The sequence below is a fragment of the Erpetoichthys calabaricus genome, chromosome 18, assembly GCF_900747795.2.
Source record: "Erpetoichthys calabaricus chromosome 18, fErpCal1.3, whole genome shotgun sequence".
NCBI classification, from domain to species: Eukaryota; Metazoa; Chordata; class Cladistia; order Polypteriformes; family Polypteridae; genus Erpetoichthys; species Erpetoichthys calabaricus.
Genome location: NC_041411.2, coordinates 85644942 through 85662374, shown reverse-complemented (window position 1 = coordinate 85662374; position 17433 = coordinate 85644942). Strand labels below are relative to the sequence as shown.

The window sequence follows — 17433 nt, the reverse complement described above, 5'->3', positions numbered from 1 at the left end:
TACAGCTCTGAGGCAGGTGGACACTGGAGCTGGAGGAGTATGCCAGTCAGTGAGCCATGGCAGTGCGCTTACACACAGACTACACTATAGGTGGGTGTCCTGCCAGGCTCGAGAAGAGGGGATCAGTGCTGAAGCCGAGGCCATGGTGCTCCTCTGCCTCGCCCTTCCTCCTTTGTCTCTTAACTCCTGAGGCTTCCTTCAGTCTCTTCTTCATTATTCGTGGGCTAAAAGCGATGGATGGATTAACGTAATTACTGGCGGTTATTATTGAATGCTAAATTACTGTTGTGATTGCTTGATTATTATCATCTTCATGACTATTGACCTGCTGCTGCTTTCCAAATTAACACGGCAATCAATAAGGCAAAACGAAATCAGCAGATCGAAGGAGCAATCTCTACGTTTGATCCCAGGCTCGAGCTGGCGGGCAGCAGGCGGGCAGTGGGGGCCGAACCAGCTGAAGGAGGTCAGTGCCGGCGCTCGCCGGTTAATTCTTTATTAATTAAACACAAAGAGGGGCCGCTCGCTCGTCAGAGAACAGCAATGGCATTGCCCCCCATGGTCTGCTGGCCGACTCTGGCTACCCACAATCCTCTGGGAGCAGAAGTCGCGGCTGCCTCAGACGTGTACCTCAGTTACCGTGTGGCATGGTGCCACGTTGAGCTTTGGATTGCAGTTCTCGTATTCTCCTCCCCACGTTGGACTGACAGCAGGAATTTGATTAAGAAGGGCGAGGAGATGAAGAGTTGTGACATTCAAGTCAGGGTCGGGTTGTCACCACCACTCAAAGTGACCAGTCGACACGCAGAAAAGTCACAGACCTTCACACCAGAAATCAGGTGCACAAGTCCCACGCCAGGAGGCCGTTGATGAGGTCACTGGCCACGCGCTCCCAGGTGCTCATGGGTGGAAACCAGTGACTCCAAACAAAGGGAGAAACCCTAAAAAACAAACTCCTCGCTAGCCGGGTGGCACCTCCACAAGCCCTGGAGCGCGGGCCGTCAGGTGGGCAGATGTCTCATCAGCACCCCCCACAAAAGACACAGAAAGATGAAACGCCAATCGTCACAAACATGACGGGCACAGCAGGGCCAAACTGGGCACATGGTGCCCTTCGGTCTGCAGCATGTCCATTCAGCCTGGCTCTGTATGGATATCCTTTGGAGCAATGGGGTTGCCTGGCATCCCACCCAGGGCTCGCTCCTTCCTTGTGCCCAATGCTAAGCCCACTGCCTCGTGACCGTGAAGTCAGTCTAAGGGGGTCTGAGGAGGTTTATACAGCGTGGCCACTAGGGGGCGTAGCAGACCCCAGACCCGGTGGGACCACCACAGTCCCAGGTTGTATTTAGAGACAGCAGGTCGTCATTCTGTCCTTCATTCCTTTCTTTCTTTGCAGCCCACCCTTCCTCTGTGGGTGATGTCAGGTGGAAGCCCCCTAACGTAGAGATACCTGTTCTCAGTAGTGCCCTCTGGTGGCACACCCTGCAGGGGTCGCCCAATGAGTTGCCCCACAGGTGTGCATGTGGACGATCCAACACAGCCTACTAGATAGGTGGTCTCCCCCGTCCCTAATTTACATGGGCCTTCGGGTCAGGTGGGGGTCCAGTCCACCCTGCCCTCTTGCACAACAGCTGGGCGAAGTCTGATTTACTGGATATAGCGCCTTTCCCACAAACATTCAAATGGACACCACTGGAAGAGAAGAGCAAAAGACAAAACAATCAAACGGAACAGAAACGCCCATCAGAGGCCAGTAAACGAAACAGGAGACCACCAGGGGTACAAGAAATCCAAAGTGCGCGGTCTGCCAGGGCGGCCAGCTGAATACAAATGACATCTAAAGGTTAATAAGCCTGTTGGCTCTCAGAAATTCCAGGTGTTGATGGGGCGTCCAATCAATCGCCGCTCAAAACAAAGGTCAGCGGTGGTCTAATTACACGCGGCCCACCGACACACATTAAGGTGCGGCCATGTCACACGCGTCACCTGCCACCAGAGCTGAAAAACGCAGCCTGCTGTAATGGCTCCGAAAATAGAAGAGCTGTGCCGTCGCAATTCTCATGGAAACGACTGACCCCAAGCCCCCTCCCTTACACTGCAATGTGTGCCAAGAGACCCCCAAACCCACTGCCTTCCTGACGAGGACCCACGGGCATCCCACCCAGAATGGACAGCACCATGAAATGTAAGGTCAGGGGGAGACCGTCTATTAGGGCTGTAGACCCCCCCCCCAACCCGAACTGCAGTCCCGTTCATCGACCCTGCTGGGCCCCATGGGGAGCTGCTGAGGATGAGGGTGGGCTTCCCTGTCCTGCAAGTGCGTTTGCTCTGCTCTGGCTTTAGTTTTTGAGGGCTGCCATCTTTAGTTGGAAAGGAGTTGAAGTCAATCATGGGGGCACAGAATGGAAATGGCCTGGCATAGGGCACCAGGCCATCAAAATGCCCACACCCACAGTCATTGGCAATTTAGAGCTGCCAGTCAATGTCTGTGGGGGTCAAAGGAGCCCTTGGAGAACACGCCACCTCTGCACAGACCACCAGCAGCATGAGGAGTTGGCACGGGCGGGGCTGCAGTGCTAACTGCTGTGCCAGAGCAGCGGCTATTAACTGGACCCTCTCCCAAGGCGGCCCCATACGTACCGTCAGTGCGCAGGACCAGCGGCGTCGGGGGGCCCTGCACTCGGCTCTGGGTCACCGTGTTGGTCACCACGCAGGTGTAGTTCCCCACATCTGAAGGCTCCACTTTCGCGATGTACAAGTTTCCCGTTTCCTGGGACACAAAGCGCCGGTTGTCCTGCTGCACGAACGACGGGTACTCATTGAAGATCCAGGAGTACGTGAGCTCTGTGGAGAGAAGAGAAGAAAGAAAACACAACATGAGCAGACCAGAGGGTTCTCTGCGGCACTGCCACCTGACCCTCTCTGCTATATAGTGCCTTTCACACTCAGGTGCCATGCTGCATGCGTCGCCTGTGCACTCAGGAGGGGGCGGCTTTGCTGATTTCCACTAAACGAAGTGCTGTGACGGAGCTAATTAAGTCAGACTTGTAAAACTGGGCTCATTAAAGAACTTTATTAAATGGCCATGTGAGGATTTCAGATCTGTAAATAGACTGAAGGTGCGCGGCTCCGAGTAAATTAGCAGACTACACATCTGAGCGTTTATGGAGAAGAAAAGAAAAGAAAGTGCCAACTCTACTCAGACAAAGGCCAGGCAAGGACAGCAAAGCAGAAGGCGGACTCCCCTCTTGTGCCAGCCGTAAACCCCTTAACCCTGGTGGGCCACCTGTGAGCCCCTGCACCCGCTCATCTGTCACCTGTGTGTGTGGTCCGAGTCCGAGTAGTGGGTTCTGCTCACCCGCCAGGTCAGTCAGAGTACAGATGTGGAGTTTGTACGTTCTGCCAGCTTCTTCCACGTCTCTGAAACGTGCAGATGAGGCGGCCTGGCCACAGGGGCGCGCAGGGAGGGAGGTCACCCAAGAGGCTCACCCGGGACAAAAACAAATCCTCTGGGTCCTCTCCCTCCGTACCCAGACGGCCACTTCAGCCTGGCACCTCAGGAATGCCACTGCTAAGGGGATGCCCTAAAGGGTGTGGCCCCCTCTCTTCCCGTGGTGGTATCAGAGCCGAGCCTTGAAGATGCCCCCCCTATGCAAATGTGTATGAGTGTATACAGTATAGACGGACAGAACCTGGGCGTATTATCCATTGTCTATAGTGTCTTTGCTGCCGCCTTTCACACCTATCTATCTTATAGTGCCTTTCTTATCTATCTTTCAGGTGCTGTCTTGCTTTCTATTGCCCCTACCATCGGTTTGTACAGGCCAAGGAGTCACTAGGCCCAGCTCAGCTAAACTTCATCATTTTCGTCTGGAGAGTTGGCAGAAACCTGAAATATACTGCTTTTCATATCTATATCTAATCCTGCCAACTACGCTATCGGTCAGTTCTATAGTTCCTTTGACATTATCTATCTAATCCTGCCAACTACGCCATCTATCTATCTCTGTCAGTTATATAGTGCCTTTGACATTATCTATCTATCTAATCCTGCCAACTATGCTATCTAATCCTGCCAACTACGCTATCAGTTATACAGTGCGTTTGACATTATCTATCTACCTAATCCTGCCAACTACGCTATCTATCTAATCCTGCCAACTACACTATTGATCTATCTGTCTCTATCTAACCCTGCCAACTACGCTATTTATCTATCTAATCCTACCAACTACGCTATTGATCCATCTAATCCTGCCAACTACGCTATTTATCTATCTAATCCTGCCAACTACGCTATCTAATCCTGCCAACTACGCTATCTATCTAGCTATCTAATCCTATCAACTACGCTATTGATCCATCTAATCCTGCCAACTACGCTATTTATCTATCTAATCCTGCCAACTACGCTATCTAGCTATCTAATCCTACCAACTACGCTATTGATCCATCTAATCCTGCCAACTACGCTATTTATCTATCTAATCCTGCCAACTACGCTATCGATCTCTCTCAGTTATATAGTGCCTTTGACATTATCTATCTATCATATAGTGCTTTTCACTTCTGTCTGTCTATCTATCATTCACTGTTTGGGATACGATACACGTCAGTCAGGCACACAGATGTTCTCCTCCTCTTCCTCCTCACATACTGTACTACAATAGCTGAACCTTTTAGTTGGCCATCGTTGCCCTGAAGTGTTCACCGCCATCCCACCTCCATCTCACTCCCCACCTTTCATGCCTGAACACGAATCCCCCCGCGGTCAGACGCCACATGCCAACTATGGCGGTGTATCTTCTCTAAGAATACTCCATGTGTCACCCATCACATCAGATGGAGGTGTCCTTGGCATTCAAATGGCACACAAGTGCACTGGCTGCTGGTGGGCACCATGTGTGAAGTGCCCAAGTGTGCCGTGGCAGCCTGCCTGGCATTGCAAAGCCGCACCCCGGTGCCCATGAATAAATGACCTCACTTGTCCAGCATGTCCTCCATGGCCCCCAGCTTTGTGCTCTGTGGTGACCCGCGGGCGTCCCTTGCCCGTCTCCCTCCTGCTGCTGCCACCTGTCATTCTGCGTGTCGCCGTTCCCTTTGAAGATCCCACCAAAGAGCTCCTGCTATGTAACAACTTGGAGAAGAAAATAAGGCCGGTCTCATTTCTACATCATCCGCATTTATCTGAGGCTGCAGTGTAAAATCCCACGATTCCCTCAAATTACGTTATCAATTGCAGCTGTCAAATAAAACGACGCGATTATCGAAATGTGCCCAACGCAGAGACAGAGAACATGGAGCTGTCATGAGGAAGGTGATGAGAGGAAGAGTGCCAAGTGACGCTGGCATGTGAAAGGGAGCTGTGGAGGTGGGATGAGCCGAGTGCGAGGGCAGCCTGGCATCAGTGGCAGAGGAGCCCACTGGGCTCTGAACTGGGACAGGGGGCACCAGGTCTGCAGAAAGATGGCAGGAGATGTCACCACCCCGACAGGCCCACGGGGTCACACCGGGCACTACATGTGCTGAAAGAAGGTTCACCTTGTGGAAGTCAGGATCGGGGGCCATCAGGGTCCTTAAGGGTCAACGTCATGTCGGACCCTTCATGTGGTGAAAGATCTGAGCTTCAATGTGTAGGTCTGGAGGGAGAAATGCCAACAGCAATGGTGCCACACAGGAAACGGCCCTGGATGGTGTGCCAGTTGGCAGCAGGGCCCACTTGTCCCCACATCTGGTCATCACCAATTAACTGGACACGAGTGCCCAGCTCGATGCCCACCCAGAAGCAAGCTGTGCCCTCCTGACCAGTCATCCCCATGCAGGGAGCACCTCAGTCACTGGGAACCACAAGATGCTGGTCAGCCTGGAGGTCTTTCGAGTGTCTGCACTGTGCCCCTCCATTACTGCACAATCAGCGCCAGCAGACAGTGGGGGGTCCGCATCAGGACAACTCGGCCATGCAGTCGGCTCTCACATTCTGCTCAGATGACTCTGCCGCCACACTGCCACCTCGCCGTGCCAGTTGGCGCTATCATTTAAAGTGCTAATTAAACAGAGCACAACGGGATCAGCGGGCAGGACCGACTTTATCAGCAAAGTGCCATGACGCCTCAGTGAGCCCGTGCCAGCGGGAGGCCATGTATAATTCAGAGTTTGCACCAATTTACGGGGTCTGCCGCAACTAGGTCACCTGGAGCAGAAGAGAGGACGGCAGCTTAGAATGACGATGACGACGAACATCAGGGCGATGGCTGCGGAGGTGACGGCTGGGGGGTGCCAAGGTCAGGGGCTCAATTTGATAGGCAAACAGCTCAGGGGCTTGGCGACATTACATTCTGGAGGGGCCGCTGTCTCTGATGGCCCCCCAACCGTCATTGCTTTGTGCTCGTGTTGAAGACCCCCGTGTCACTGTCTGTCCTTTGTGTCACCGCTCAGCCTCAGCCCTCCTGTTGTGACGCCCCTTTGTATCCCACTTACTAGGAAGGAGGCCGTTCTCCCCTTTGATCCCAGTTTCATATCTGGGATATCCTGCAGCAGTTCTCACTGGTGGGCAGCTGAGATGTCGCCAATCAACTGTCAGCAGACGAGTAACTCAGCAAAGACCACGTAAAAAAAATCAATATGGTGAAGCAAGCCGCCATCGATTAACGCCACACGTGCAGCCCATGGCCACCAGGGAGCGCTCTCCATGCCACCCGGCAAAGCGGCACATACCAGCGCAGGGTCAGCCTTGTTGAAAGCACTGAAATTCGCACCAACATGCACTAATCCACATGTGGCACACCGCCACTCTGGTGCCCTGACTGCTGAACTGGGCATCTGGTGGTGACGAACATCGCCCTCTAGTGCCTGAATTCTGTTACTGAAGGAATTTCTCACTGCACTGCCCTCTAGTGTCTGAACTCTGTTACTGGTGGTGACTAACATCGCCCTCTAGTGTCTGAACTCTTACTGATGGAGTCTCTCACTGCACTGCCCTTTAGTGTCTGAACTCTTTTGAAGGTTTACACGCTCAGAGAGCCGGACTGCCCCCAAGTACAGAGTTGAGTCCAGAGAGATTCTTACCCCCCGTGCCAGTCAACATGCCACACGTCAGTGACCTCCAAGCTCGTGTGGTGTTGCTGCAGATCCCTCAGTAAACTGAGGTGCCCGTGTCATGAATCGTCTTCAACACAACGAAGAATGGCACAACATGGCTGACCAGCAGGTGAAGCTAATGACGCTGGTTTAAGGTTCGGTGACAGATGACAAAGGCTTGCTGCCCCCCCTCTCGTCACACATGGACCCACCCTGATAATGTGAGAAATCCTCTCAAGTCAAGACAAGGCCACGTGGGCTCAGACAGAGGAGCCAACGCAGCAGCGTCTGGTGACAGTGACAGTGCGAGGACACAAAGCTGAAGGTGGCTCAGATTTAGTGCCAGCAACCATTGTATTTAAGGTCTGGGCACACACTTAGGTGGCACTCCTGAAGAAGACAACATGAATAGAAAACCCAAAGGCCCCGCTAATAAGACGAGTGCTGCCCCGTGACGCTGATGGCCTTACATGCCCACAGTCCTCGACTGACCATTAACAGTAAAGAGTGTGCCACCGACGCGCACATTCGGGGTCTCGCTCCCTGCGCCACCGGCACACTTCTGCTCTTCATCTTCCATAAGATGCTGAAACGTCTCAGATCCGGATTTCATGTTGTCGACTTTAGCAGAAAACTGAAATATAAAATGTCTAAAAGGTGAAGGGTCTCAAGACTGTGTGAAGGCGGCCCCCCAAAAGCCCCCCTGTGTGCCGCCTTACATCATCCAGCATGTCTTTGATTTGCATATTCAGATTGAAAGCATCGCGCACTTGCTGAGTGGACGTGGACACGGTCAGCTGAAGACCCCCAGTGCGTCCAGGTGGGCAGTCGAGATTTGAGTTTAACGCCTGCAGTGACAGAACTCAGCCAGAGATGTACTTGAAGACGGACCACCGTGCTTCAGTCCACCAGGACCAAGGATGCCCGATGGGTCCTGTTTGAAGGCGGACCCCCATGTTGTGAGGCTCTTTATGGGCCCCCCCATGTAACGCATCCTGCGCCCCCTCCCCCAAATGCTGTCAGCTTTTTTTTCAGCTCAGGCACAAAACCCAAAGGCACCTGGGAATTCTGTGAGGATGATAAAAAAAAAAAAAAAAACCAACAACAAGACCCCTCAAGTCCGCCGGCTTCTCCCAAAATGATTTGTGAAAACACCCAAAGGACAATAAAAGGCCAACTGGCAAATTCTCCAGAAGAAGCAGAAAGCGGCGGGTTGTGGCAGCGGTGGCTCGTCCTTTAATGACAGAGCTGTCCCGTCAGTCACTCTCCGGGCCTCGCTGCCACATGATGGATTCTTGTCGTGTTTGACACGAGGGCAGATTGCGGTGGGTGGCCGTCCCCCTGTCCCATAAGTAATTTGCACCAGTTGGTAAAATAAATGTGTAAAAGATGATGGCCCACTGCCGGGGATAACCGAGTCTCTGCATTACTCGGACCACCTGAGCGTGTGAGCCTGTGATTCACACATTTAAAGACGGCGACCTTGGGAGAGCCGCGCCAAAAATAACACACGAGAGCAACGATACGGGGGCCGCCATTTACACTTGTTGGCACCGGTGACTTCCTTTCAGAATCCCACCTCACGCCAACCGCGTTTAACGAGTGATGACACTCAGTGATAGGCCAGTGCTCAACCAGGTCGGGGCCACAAGTGGGCAGCACATCCGCCCATCCAATGAAAAATCAGTTCAACTCAAGTTACAGCTACAAACCCAAATGCCCACCTCAGTTAGTTGATAAGACCACCACCTCGATGGCCTGAAATGAAGTGCGGGTGGGCCAAACTAATGTCACTGGGGGGCAGACTGCACTCTGATTGGCTGGTTCCTGCCTTGTGCCCAGTGTGCTGGCACCCTGTGACCCTGAATTGGACTGGGCAGGCTTGAGAATACCAGGGTACATTATGGCACCATAAAAGGTGCCCAGCGGCTTTGTGGCTTTTATTGGAAGGACTGGCACTGTGGAGTTTGATGCTGGAGCAGGCTGACAAGTGGCATGACCACGGGGCAATACGACAACTGCTACTGTTGGTTACAGAGCGCCTTATCTTCTATTGTATAGCGCCTTTCACATCTGTTGTTGAAAAGCAAAGAGAAGTTCATCGGGGCACCAGAGGGGGGAGACACCTTTACTCTGCAAAAGGAGCACAACGGCTGCAACTTCAACTAGGACTACCTACCTAGCTAGCCGTGTCTCTCATTATATAGCACCTTTCAGGTCTATCTATCTATTATTATAGCGCCTTTCAGGGGTCTCTGTCTATTATATAGCGCCTTTCAGGTCTCTGTCAATCTCATTATATAGCACCTTTCAGGTCTGTCTATCTATCAATTATATAGCGCCTTTCAGGTCTATCTATTTATTATATAGCGCCTTTCAGGTCTCTGTCAATCTCATTATATAGTGCCTTTTAGGTCTATCTATCTATCTATTATATAGCGCCTTTCTGGTCTATCTATTTATTATATAGCACCTTTCAGGTCTCTGTGTCAATCTCATTATATAGCACCTTTCAGGTCTATCTATTTATTATATAACGCCTTTCTGGCCTTTCAATTATATAGCACCTTTCATATCTATTATATAGCACCTTTCAGGTTTATCCATTATATAGCGCCTTTCAGGTCTCTGTCAATCTCATTATATAGTGCCTTTCAGGTCTGTCTATCTATTATATAGCGCCTTTCAGGTCTCTGTGTCAATCTCATTATATAGCACCTTTCTGGTCTATCTATCTATCAATTATATAGCACCTTTCAGGTCTATTTATCAATTATATAGCACCTTTCAGGTCTATCAATTATATAGCACCTTTCAGGTCTGTATCTATTTATTATATAGCGCCTTTCATGTCTATTATATAGCCCCTTTCAGGTCTATATCTATTTATTATATAGCGCCTTTTGGCGATTCTAAATTGGCCCTAGTGTGTGCTTGGTGTGTGGGTGTGTTTGTGTGTGTCCTGAGGTGGGTTGGCACCCTGCCCAGGATTGTTTCCTGCCTTGTGCCCTGTGTTGGCTGGGATTGGCTCCAGCAGACCCTGTGTTCGGATTCGGCGGGTTGGAAGATGGATGGATATAGCGCCTTTCATGTCTATTATATAGCCCCTTTCAGGTCTATCTATTATATAGCGCCTTTCAGGTCTGTCTATCTATTATATAGCACCTTTCAGGTCTATTTCTATTTATTATATAGCGCCTTTCATGTCTATTATATAGCCCCTTTCAGGTCTATCTATTATATAGCACCTTTCAGGTCTATCTATCAATTATATAGCACCTTTCAGGTCTATATCTATTTATTATATAGCGCCTTTCATGTCTATTATATAGCCCCTTTCAGGTCTATCTATTATATAGCGCCTTTCAGGTCTGTCTATCTATTATATAGCGCCTTTCAGGTCTCTGTCAATCTCATTATATAGTGCCTTTCAGGTCTATCTATTTATTGTATAGCGCCTTTCAGGTCTATCTATAAATTATATAGCGCCTTTCAGGTCTCTGTGTCAATCTCATAGCGCCTTTCAGGTCTATCTATCTATTATATAGCGCCTTCATGTATTTTCCTAGACCAATATAATAATTGGACTATTAAGAAGTAACCAATCGCCAGCTTCTGGAGGATTTTCTGCCCGAGTGCCGCAGTCTGTGCCGTTTCAGCTGTCGTCATGACGACGTGCTCACACCAATGCGTTCTTTCCCACAGAGGGCGCCCTGCACACCTCTCCCTGTGATCCTCGTTTTTTAGGTTGCTCTCAATTGGTTGTGTGTTTTCTGTTTGCCTGCCTGTCGGGCCATAAAAGCGCGACTCCTACATGGCACTCCCACCACAAACAGCCTGCTGCAGAGACCCCACTACCAAATGCCGTGACTAATAAATAAGAAATGACATTAAAGTGGAATCAAAAGTGAAAAAGACAGAAAAGGTGGCAGGAACAGGAACAAGAACCAAGCAGTTCAAATATAGCGCTGACCTTTGGCCCGGTCAGTGGTCTGCTCGCCCTAATGAGGGTGACGTTACTGGTGCGCCCCCTGCAGGCTGTGATTTGCCCGCTGTGCTCCTTCTGCTCCAATCCTGCCTTTCAGTTTCCACGTCCTTTCCGCTCAGGCAGGCATGATGACCGAGGTCTGGCACTGCCACAGCTGAGACGCTAGTGGGGTGGTCCGGCTTGTCCAGGGCGGGTGACAGAGTGCTGGGCCGCCACACGAGGCCTTGACACGACTCTTCCCTCTGCAGATGCCCGCTGATTTATTTCATTGCGGACGCACGCGGCCCCCAACAATAAAAGTGAGGCGCGCCCATAAATTTGGTCAGAATGCTAATAAACGCCATTTACAATTCTTAATAATTGGCGGGCTTTAACAGTTTAATGTGCCTGCCAAAGCTGACGATTTGTCTGGCATCACAACGGCGTGGTTTACAGCCTCTGCGGACACCAGGACCCCTGACTGAGGCTTTGCGCTTCGTGCCGCATTTCCAGCGTCACATAAAGAGAACGTTGTGCCATCTTGATGACTGGTAACGATAAACGCTGTTGCGAGGCGGCCCTCTGAAAAGTCACCGAAGGGTAAGTGACCGCGGAACAAAAGAAAGGAGTGCCAGTCCTGCCCTCTGGCACACCCACGTGGAATGAGGCACTCGCCAGTACAACGGGAGCAGAGGCACAAGTCACCCCATTGATGCCCTGTCTCTGGGTGGCATGCATCTTATTCACAGCTCTGCCCCTTCCAGAGTGGTGCTGACTGGCACAGGTCACGTCACAGTAGGCCCATGATTCATAAGTGATCTCCAGTCATAAGGGCTGCTCCTGCCTGCCCACATCTTGTCACGCTGATGACATCACGAGACCCCCGTATCTTAATACAGAATGTCGGCCCCCCACTCGATTAACAACACAAGACAACAAAATGGAGGGGGGCCCAGAAAGAGTTGCGTCCAAGACCCTCAGACAAAGTCAACAGGCTCGGTGACGGGACATCGAGAGCGCCCTCTGGTGGCCGCTGTCCTGAACTGCCCAAATGGCCTTCACAGTGAAGTCACCGCGCCCCTGCCCGCTGTGTAGATGCCAGGAGAGTGATGCCTGGCACGCTGCTGTCGAAGATTCTCTTTGATATTCTTCAGGCCTGCCTAGGAGGCCACAGTGAGTCGGCTTGTAAATGAACGAATGGAGAGGTGCCCGACCTGTGCCCATCTGTCTGACCAGCCGCGAGAGGACTCTGAAAGGTGCCACCGAACCGGCAGAAGCAGGGGTCCCCAAGCTCAGTTCTGGGGGACCCCTCGGGCTGCAGGTTAGGGTCCCAGTCAATTTCATTTTAAATCGGACCCCTGCCTTCATGAGCCAAGTGGTCATTTGACAGTAGGACGTCTGTGTTTGGTGCCGAAATGCCAAAGCTGGTGGGCCGATGCCCGTTTCTATGAAGTCGATGATTTCATGCTTTGTTGATCGTCATCATGGTGACTGTCACCCTGCTAAGCTATTGTCCCCTCCTACTTTGTGTCACTTGTCCCCGTGTGTCTGCTCCAGATGTGGTGAGTCGTAACTCTTAAGGGAGCAGAGAGGGTGAAATAATAAAAAACAATGCAAGTTAAAATGCTGTGATGAATGGCCGGGCACTGTGCCCTACCGAGAGACCTGGAGGAGCATGAGAGGGCAGCCCACCACCAGGGGACGCCTGGACAGCTCTGGAAACAAGATCTGCAGCACTTCTGCCACACCCAGAAGGTTAATCGGGAAGCCACTTCTGGGGTCACTATAAAGGGGGGCCGCCTCACTCACTCCATTCAGGGAGCCGGAGTCGGGTGGGACAGGACGGAGCTGGAGAGGAGGTGGCAGAGGATGAAAAGGGACTGACCCTTGAGGGTAATCTGTGCACTGTGTTAAATGGGTGAGTTTGGACATCGTGTGTGATTGTCTGTAGCCGGGGTGGTCTTCTACAACACTTAAAAAAAAAGACAACAAGTAGTGAAATCTCACCTGTCAGAGCGCAGAATACAACAAGAAAGAAAAGCGAGTGCAGTGAAAGGGAGCAGTGGCAGCGGCGGGCACCAAGAGCGCAGTTAGGCGTGCCCACCAGAGGAAGGCGCTGTCACCTCGCTGGTCCTGCAGCAGTGGATTATTACAGCCTTGTCTAATAAAAGTGCATCTCACCTCACTTCATTTTTAATAAGCCCTCGCTTATCAGGCACTCCTCACCCTGATAGCTGCACAAAATGAGAAGTCGGCCCGTTCTGATAGAAGAACAGAAATCTGGAGACGTTACTAAAGCTGGAAGTGTGGATTAAATAAAAATAGCAACTGCAACAGTACGGCGGGCTTCATAATCCTGATACACAAGCGGGCTCGTGCCTACTGATCGCGGCTTGGGCTCCCATACTCCATAAAGCGGAAAAAGGAACAGAAAGAAGAAAAACAGAAGAACGGAGATGGCCCGTGTAGGGGGGGGGGCATGATGAAGGCTCTGACTCACGACATCACTAAGAGGAAGGAGGGCAGAGGGGCTCTGAAGGGATAAGCAATTAGCAACGACATTCCAGATAATTCTCAGGTTGCAGAAATTAAAGTCAGGACGGTGGATCCCAGCTGTTACAAGGCAGCAAGGAGCTCACACTGCACCCGACGGACTCATCTGGCACTGCTGCGTTGTTACCAAAAAGACGGAGCAGCGCTTGAGAAAGTCCGGAGGAGAAGAGCGACTGGGCCGATTCAGCACCACGGAGAGCAAGCGACACGCCGGTGTGTGCGTTCAGCACCATGGAGAGCAACGGCCACAGAGAGCATTCAGCACCACGGACAGCGGGCGAGGAGGCAGCGGCACCTGAAAAAGAATAAAAAGTCTGTCCAAAGCCAACAGAGCTGCCCCCTGGGGTTTGTAGGGGCTTGGGGCGCGGGACCCCTGCACGTTGGGACCCATGATTAGCGTGCAGTAAATAAGGGGAGCAGACTTTCAGAGAGTTCTGTCCTGCTCTGATGGCACAAGTTACCCCCCACATCTACCATGTCCTGTACGGATTGTTAGCGGATTTCCAAACTCGGTGGGACATTTCAAACCCGGAGGGGTCTCTCTCTCGTGGTTACACCGCTATGACTATCACTGGCCACTGCCTGAATCCACGATTCTCCCCAATCCTACTGTATATCAAAATGTTGTTCACGCAGGGCACCTTCAGATTTAAAGCGATTTAAGGAGACCCTTGGAATATCGGGGCAGACCCAAAGCCTCCCAATAAATGAGGGGGATCTCAACATCAGACCCTGGCTAGTAAGAACAGTGAGCACCAACTCTTTTATCCTCCTCAATCACACCGAGGTTCTGCCCCCCAACACAAAGGCAATCCAAAGCAAACAGGGTCCCACTACGGCAATGCAGTCGAGCAGAGAACATGAAGGTCAACATTCCCAAAATATCCCAAAGACGCACACACAGCAAACAAACTCCAAAGCACCCTCATCGTGGAAGACCCTCTGGACTGACAGGAAGTGATTGGCAGATGTTTGGTCGGGCAAGGGGGCAGCCACTCTGACGGTTAGACACGGGTGCCACAGAGGCCCCAGGAGGAAGGGGGCTTACTGTTTCTATGTAATTGTTTCGGGTGTACTCCCACCCTCCCTCATTGTATTTTGGTTCATTTTGTCACCTCTTTTGGTTTGATGACAGCTCAAGAGCACCTCCTAGTGTTGAATTCAGGAGGCCTGAGCGCATCCCTGCAGCACTGAGAGTGGCAGGACATTCCTGGATGGCATCCAATTCTTTTTTTTGGGACTGGACTGGGATTTGAACCCTGTCACTTACAAGTGACAGCATTCTTGGGGGCTGGAGCCCACCCTGGCAGCACTGGGTACAACGCAGGAGCCAACCCTGGACAGGATAGCAGCCCACCAGAGACACAACAACATTTCTGAGGTTCATGGGACTGGCGTCTGAACACAGGCCTCTGAATGCTCTGGAAGTTTACCTTCGGCTGCCACTCATATGTGCCCTTCACCATATCTCAGGCGGGCGACAGGAGCAACTTGGCGTGCCAATGCAATGAAAGCGAGGTGGTGGACTGTCGCCAGCCAGTGCTGCCCAGTGGCTGTGTGGCACCCATTGACAGCTCTCAGAGTCCCTGCTTGCGTCATCAGCTGTCCTGTGATGCCCGTTGCTCATGTGGGCTCCCCATTTGCTGTCACCTTCCCTGTGAGGGGCTGAAGGACTACAGGAGACACCTGCATCTTCTCCTTCACCTGGCACTCTGGGCTATGCCCATCGGGTACAAAGGTCACAAATGAAGCCCCCTTGTCAAGCACATCTCAACTCTCAGTATCTCAAGCCAATTCTGCATTGAAGAGCAGAGTGGACCAGGCTGGCACAGGGTTAGCATGGCAGCCTCAACCCTGCAGAGAGCCACGTTCAAACCCCGGCCCAGTTAGCATCTGTGTACAGTTTCCGTGTTCTCCTTATGCCAGCTTCACCCTGGGTGACGCACTAAGTGCAAATGTGTGCCCAGCTGGCACCCCATTACAGTGTTGGGGTTGGCTACAACACCTCGCGCTCCTGACTTGGGTTAAGTGGTGTGGATAAAAAGGTAGTGGCACAGTGGCAAGTGCGGCGGTCTGACTCCTCCCGAGACCCGGGTTCAAATCCTAGCTGTCACTCTGACTGAGGAGCCACAGCGCCCACCGCAGCGTATTCTGGGCATTTCACAGTGACAGACTCTGGTGGGCTGACAGTGAAGGCCAATCAGCACTCACTGCCAACCTTCAACTGTCCCAGTCTGATCATCAAGAGCGAGACGTGAAGCGGGTGTCATACTGGTGTGCTCCCTGCCAATAGTGGCAAACAAGAGACGCACGATACGAATGACAAAAGGGCACGCTGCTTCCTGGTGCACATCACCACACGACACGTGTGACGAGTGACACTGTGTAAAGACTGGCGACACCCTGTCCAGGCCTTCTTCCTGCCTTTATCGCCCCGTGCCAGCATGTTGGCACCAACTTGGTGTTGTCCACGTCTCTTTTTCCTTGGATGTGTTCAGCTGTGACACTTTGACGTTTTTGTCACCTTGAGCTTGTCATCGTCATCTTTAAAGTTTCAAAGCTCAGGCCAATCGCAGGGTCCCAGAGCGGGTCTTTGGGAGTCTGGACTCGCTCCTGGTGGCCTCCATGACCTCAAAGCGGACCCTCGCGATGTCGTTTTCAGTTCACTTTCACAGTGGTCTCTTGGTATTTGGTGACCCGTGTTTGTCCCCAGCTGTGACTTTAAGATCTTTTCCTTTTCTGCTCTGTGATTTCCCCTCCGCTGGCGCGTCGCCTCACTGCTTTGATTTGATTTTTACGTTGGCAGACATTTCACTTAACACAGAAGCAGGGCATGGCGGGCACACGCTGACCCAACTGTGAACTATCTCAAAAGGCACACTGGGGGTCTCGCGCTGGGAATAACACACTAAAAGCCCCCCGAGAGCTGGCCTGAGGACATCGTCAGACATTTTGTGACGTTGTGGCCTTCTGCTAAAGCCCCCGAATGTGTTGTGTCAAAGATCCATCAGCCCTGCACACCTACGAATGTGCCAATGTACTCCAATCGAGTGGCCACACAGGCTCTCCGGGGGTCCTCGGGTGGTCAGCACTTGTCCCCCAGGTGCTCAATTCAGGAAGACTTAAGAATCACGGCGGTCGTCTCTGAACTCTGCAGACCACCTGAGGACCTCCTGGCCTGGTTTCTGCTCAGCTGCGGACCCCCTCTGGACCGGCGTGTGCCTCTCCTGGGCTGACCGCAGGAGCAGCAGAATGGGATGTGCCTGAGCCAAAGAGAAGGGTCCGCCAGTCCTCCTTCGGGTGGTCACTTGGGCCATTTGGTGAGGCAAAGACCACTCTGAATGATTTGAGTAGAAGGCTGCAACGTGAAGGGGTCCGAATACGCACTGAGGGGTCGGCCATATTGGCAGCAGCGAAACAGGGAGGCTGACGGACCGATGGCAGACCGATACTCCCCTCAGTCTGTAGAGAGTGTCCCGCCCTGCCAGATGTCTCGCTCACATCATCTGTCCCAAGACGCACACTCTGCCAGGTGGAAGGTAAAAGAGAAGCTGGGGGGAGCAGCGAACACGGGGGGCTTCAACTCCGCAGTCCATCAGTAACACACGCTGATGAACACACAGATGGTGCAACTCGAAATTAAGGGCTACCACCCGTGGCTGGGTGGGCCGAGGCGCGAGACGCCCCCTCAACTGGGGTCATCCGTTCTCACAGGGGCTCACCAGCTGTGCCACTCATCTGCCAACCCTGCGTGACCGACTGACCCTAAACTACGATGGCTCAGGCGTCACAAAAACCCACTCTGGGGACCCGCTTGGTGGTCCTAACTCTGCTGG

The 17433-nt window shown here is 52.1% G+C and overlaps 1 protein-coding gene across 4 annotated transcripts in view; it reads right to left on the bottom strand.

Annotated features, from left to right (window-relative positions):
- The window catches only part of LOC114668901 (contactin-4-like), a 453222-nt gene that overhangs the window by 95134 nt on the left and 340655 nt on the right, over positions 1 to 17433 (bottom strand). For all 4 annotated transcript variants that reach the window (XM_051921332.1, XM_051921335.1, XM_051921334.1 and 1 more), the window contains exon 6: positions 2641 to 2844. In XM_051921332.1, the coding sequence (XP_051777292.1) occupies positions 2641 to 2844 (204 nt within the window). The remainder of the gene's footprint in view (positions 1 to 2640; positions 2845 to 17433) is intronic.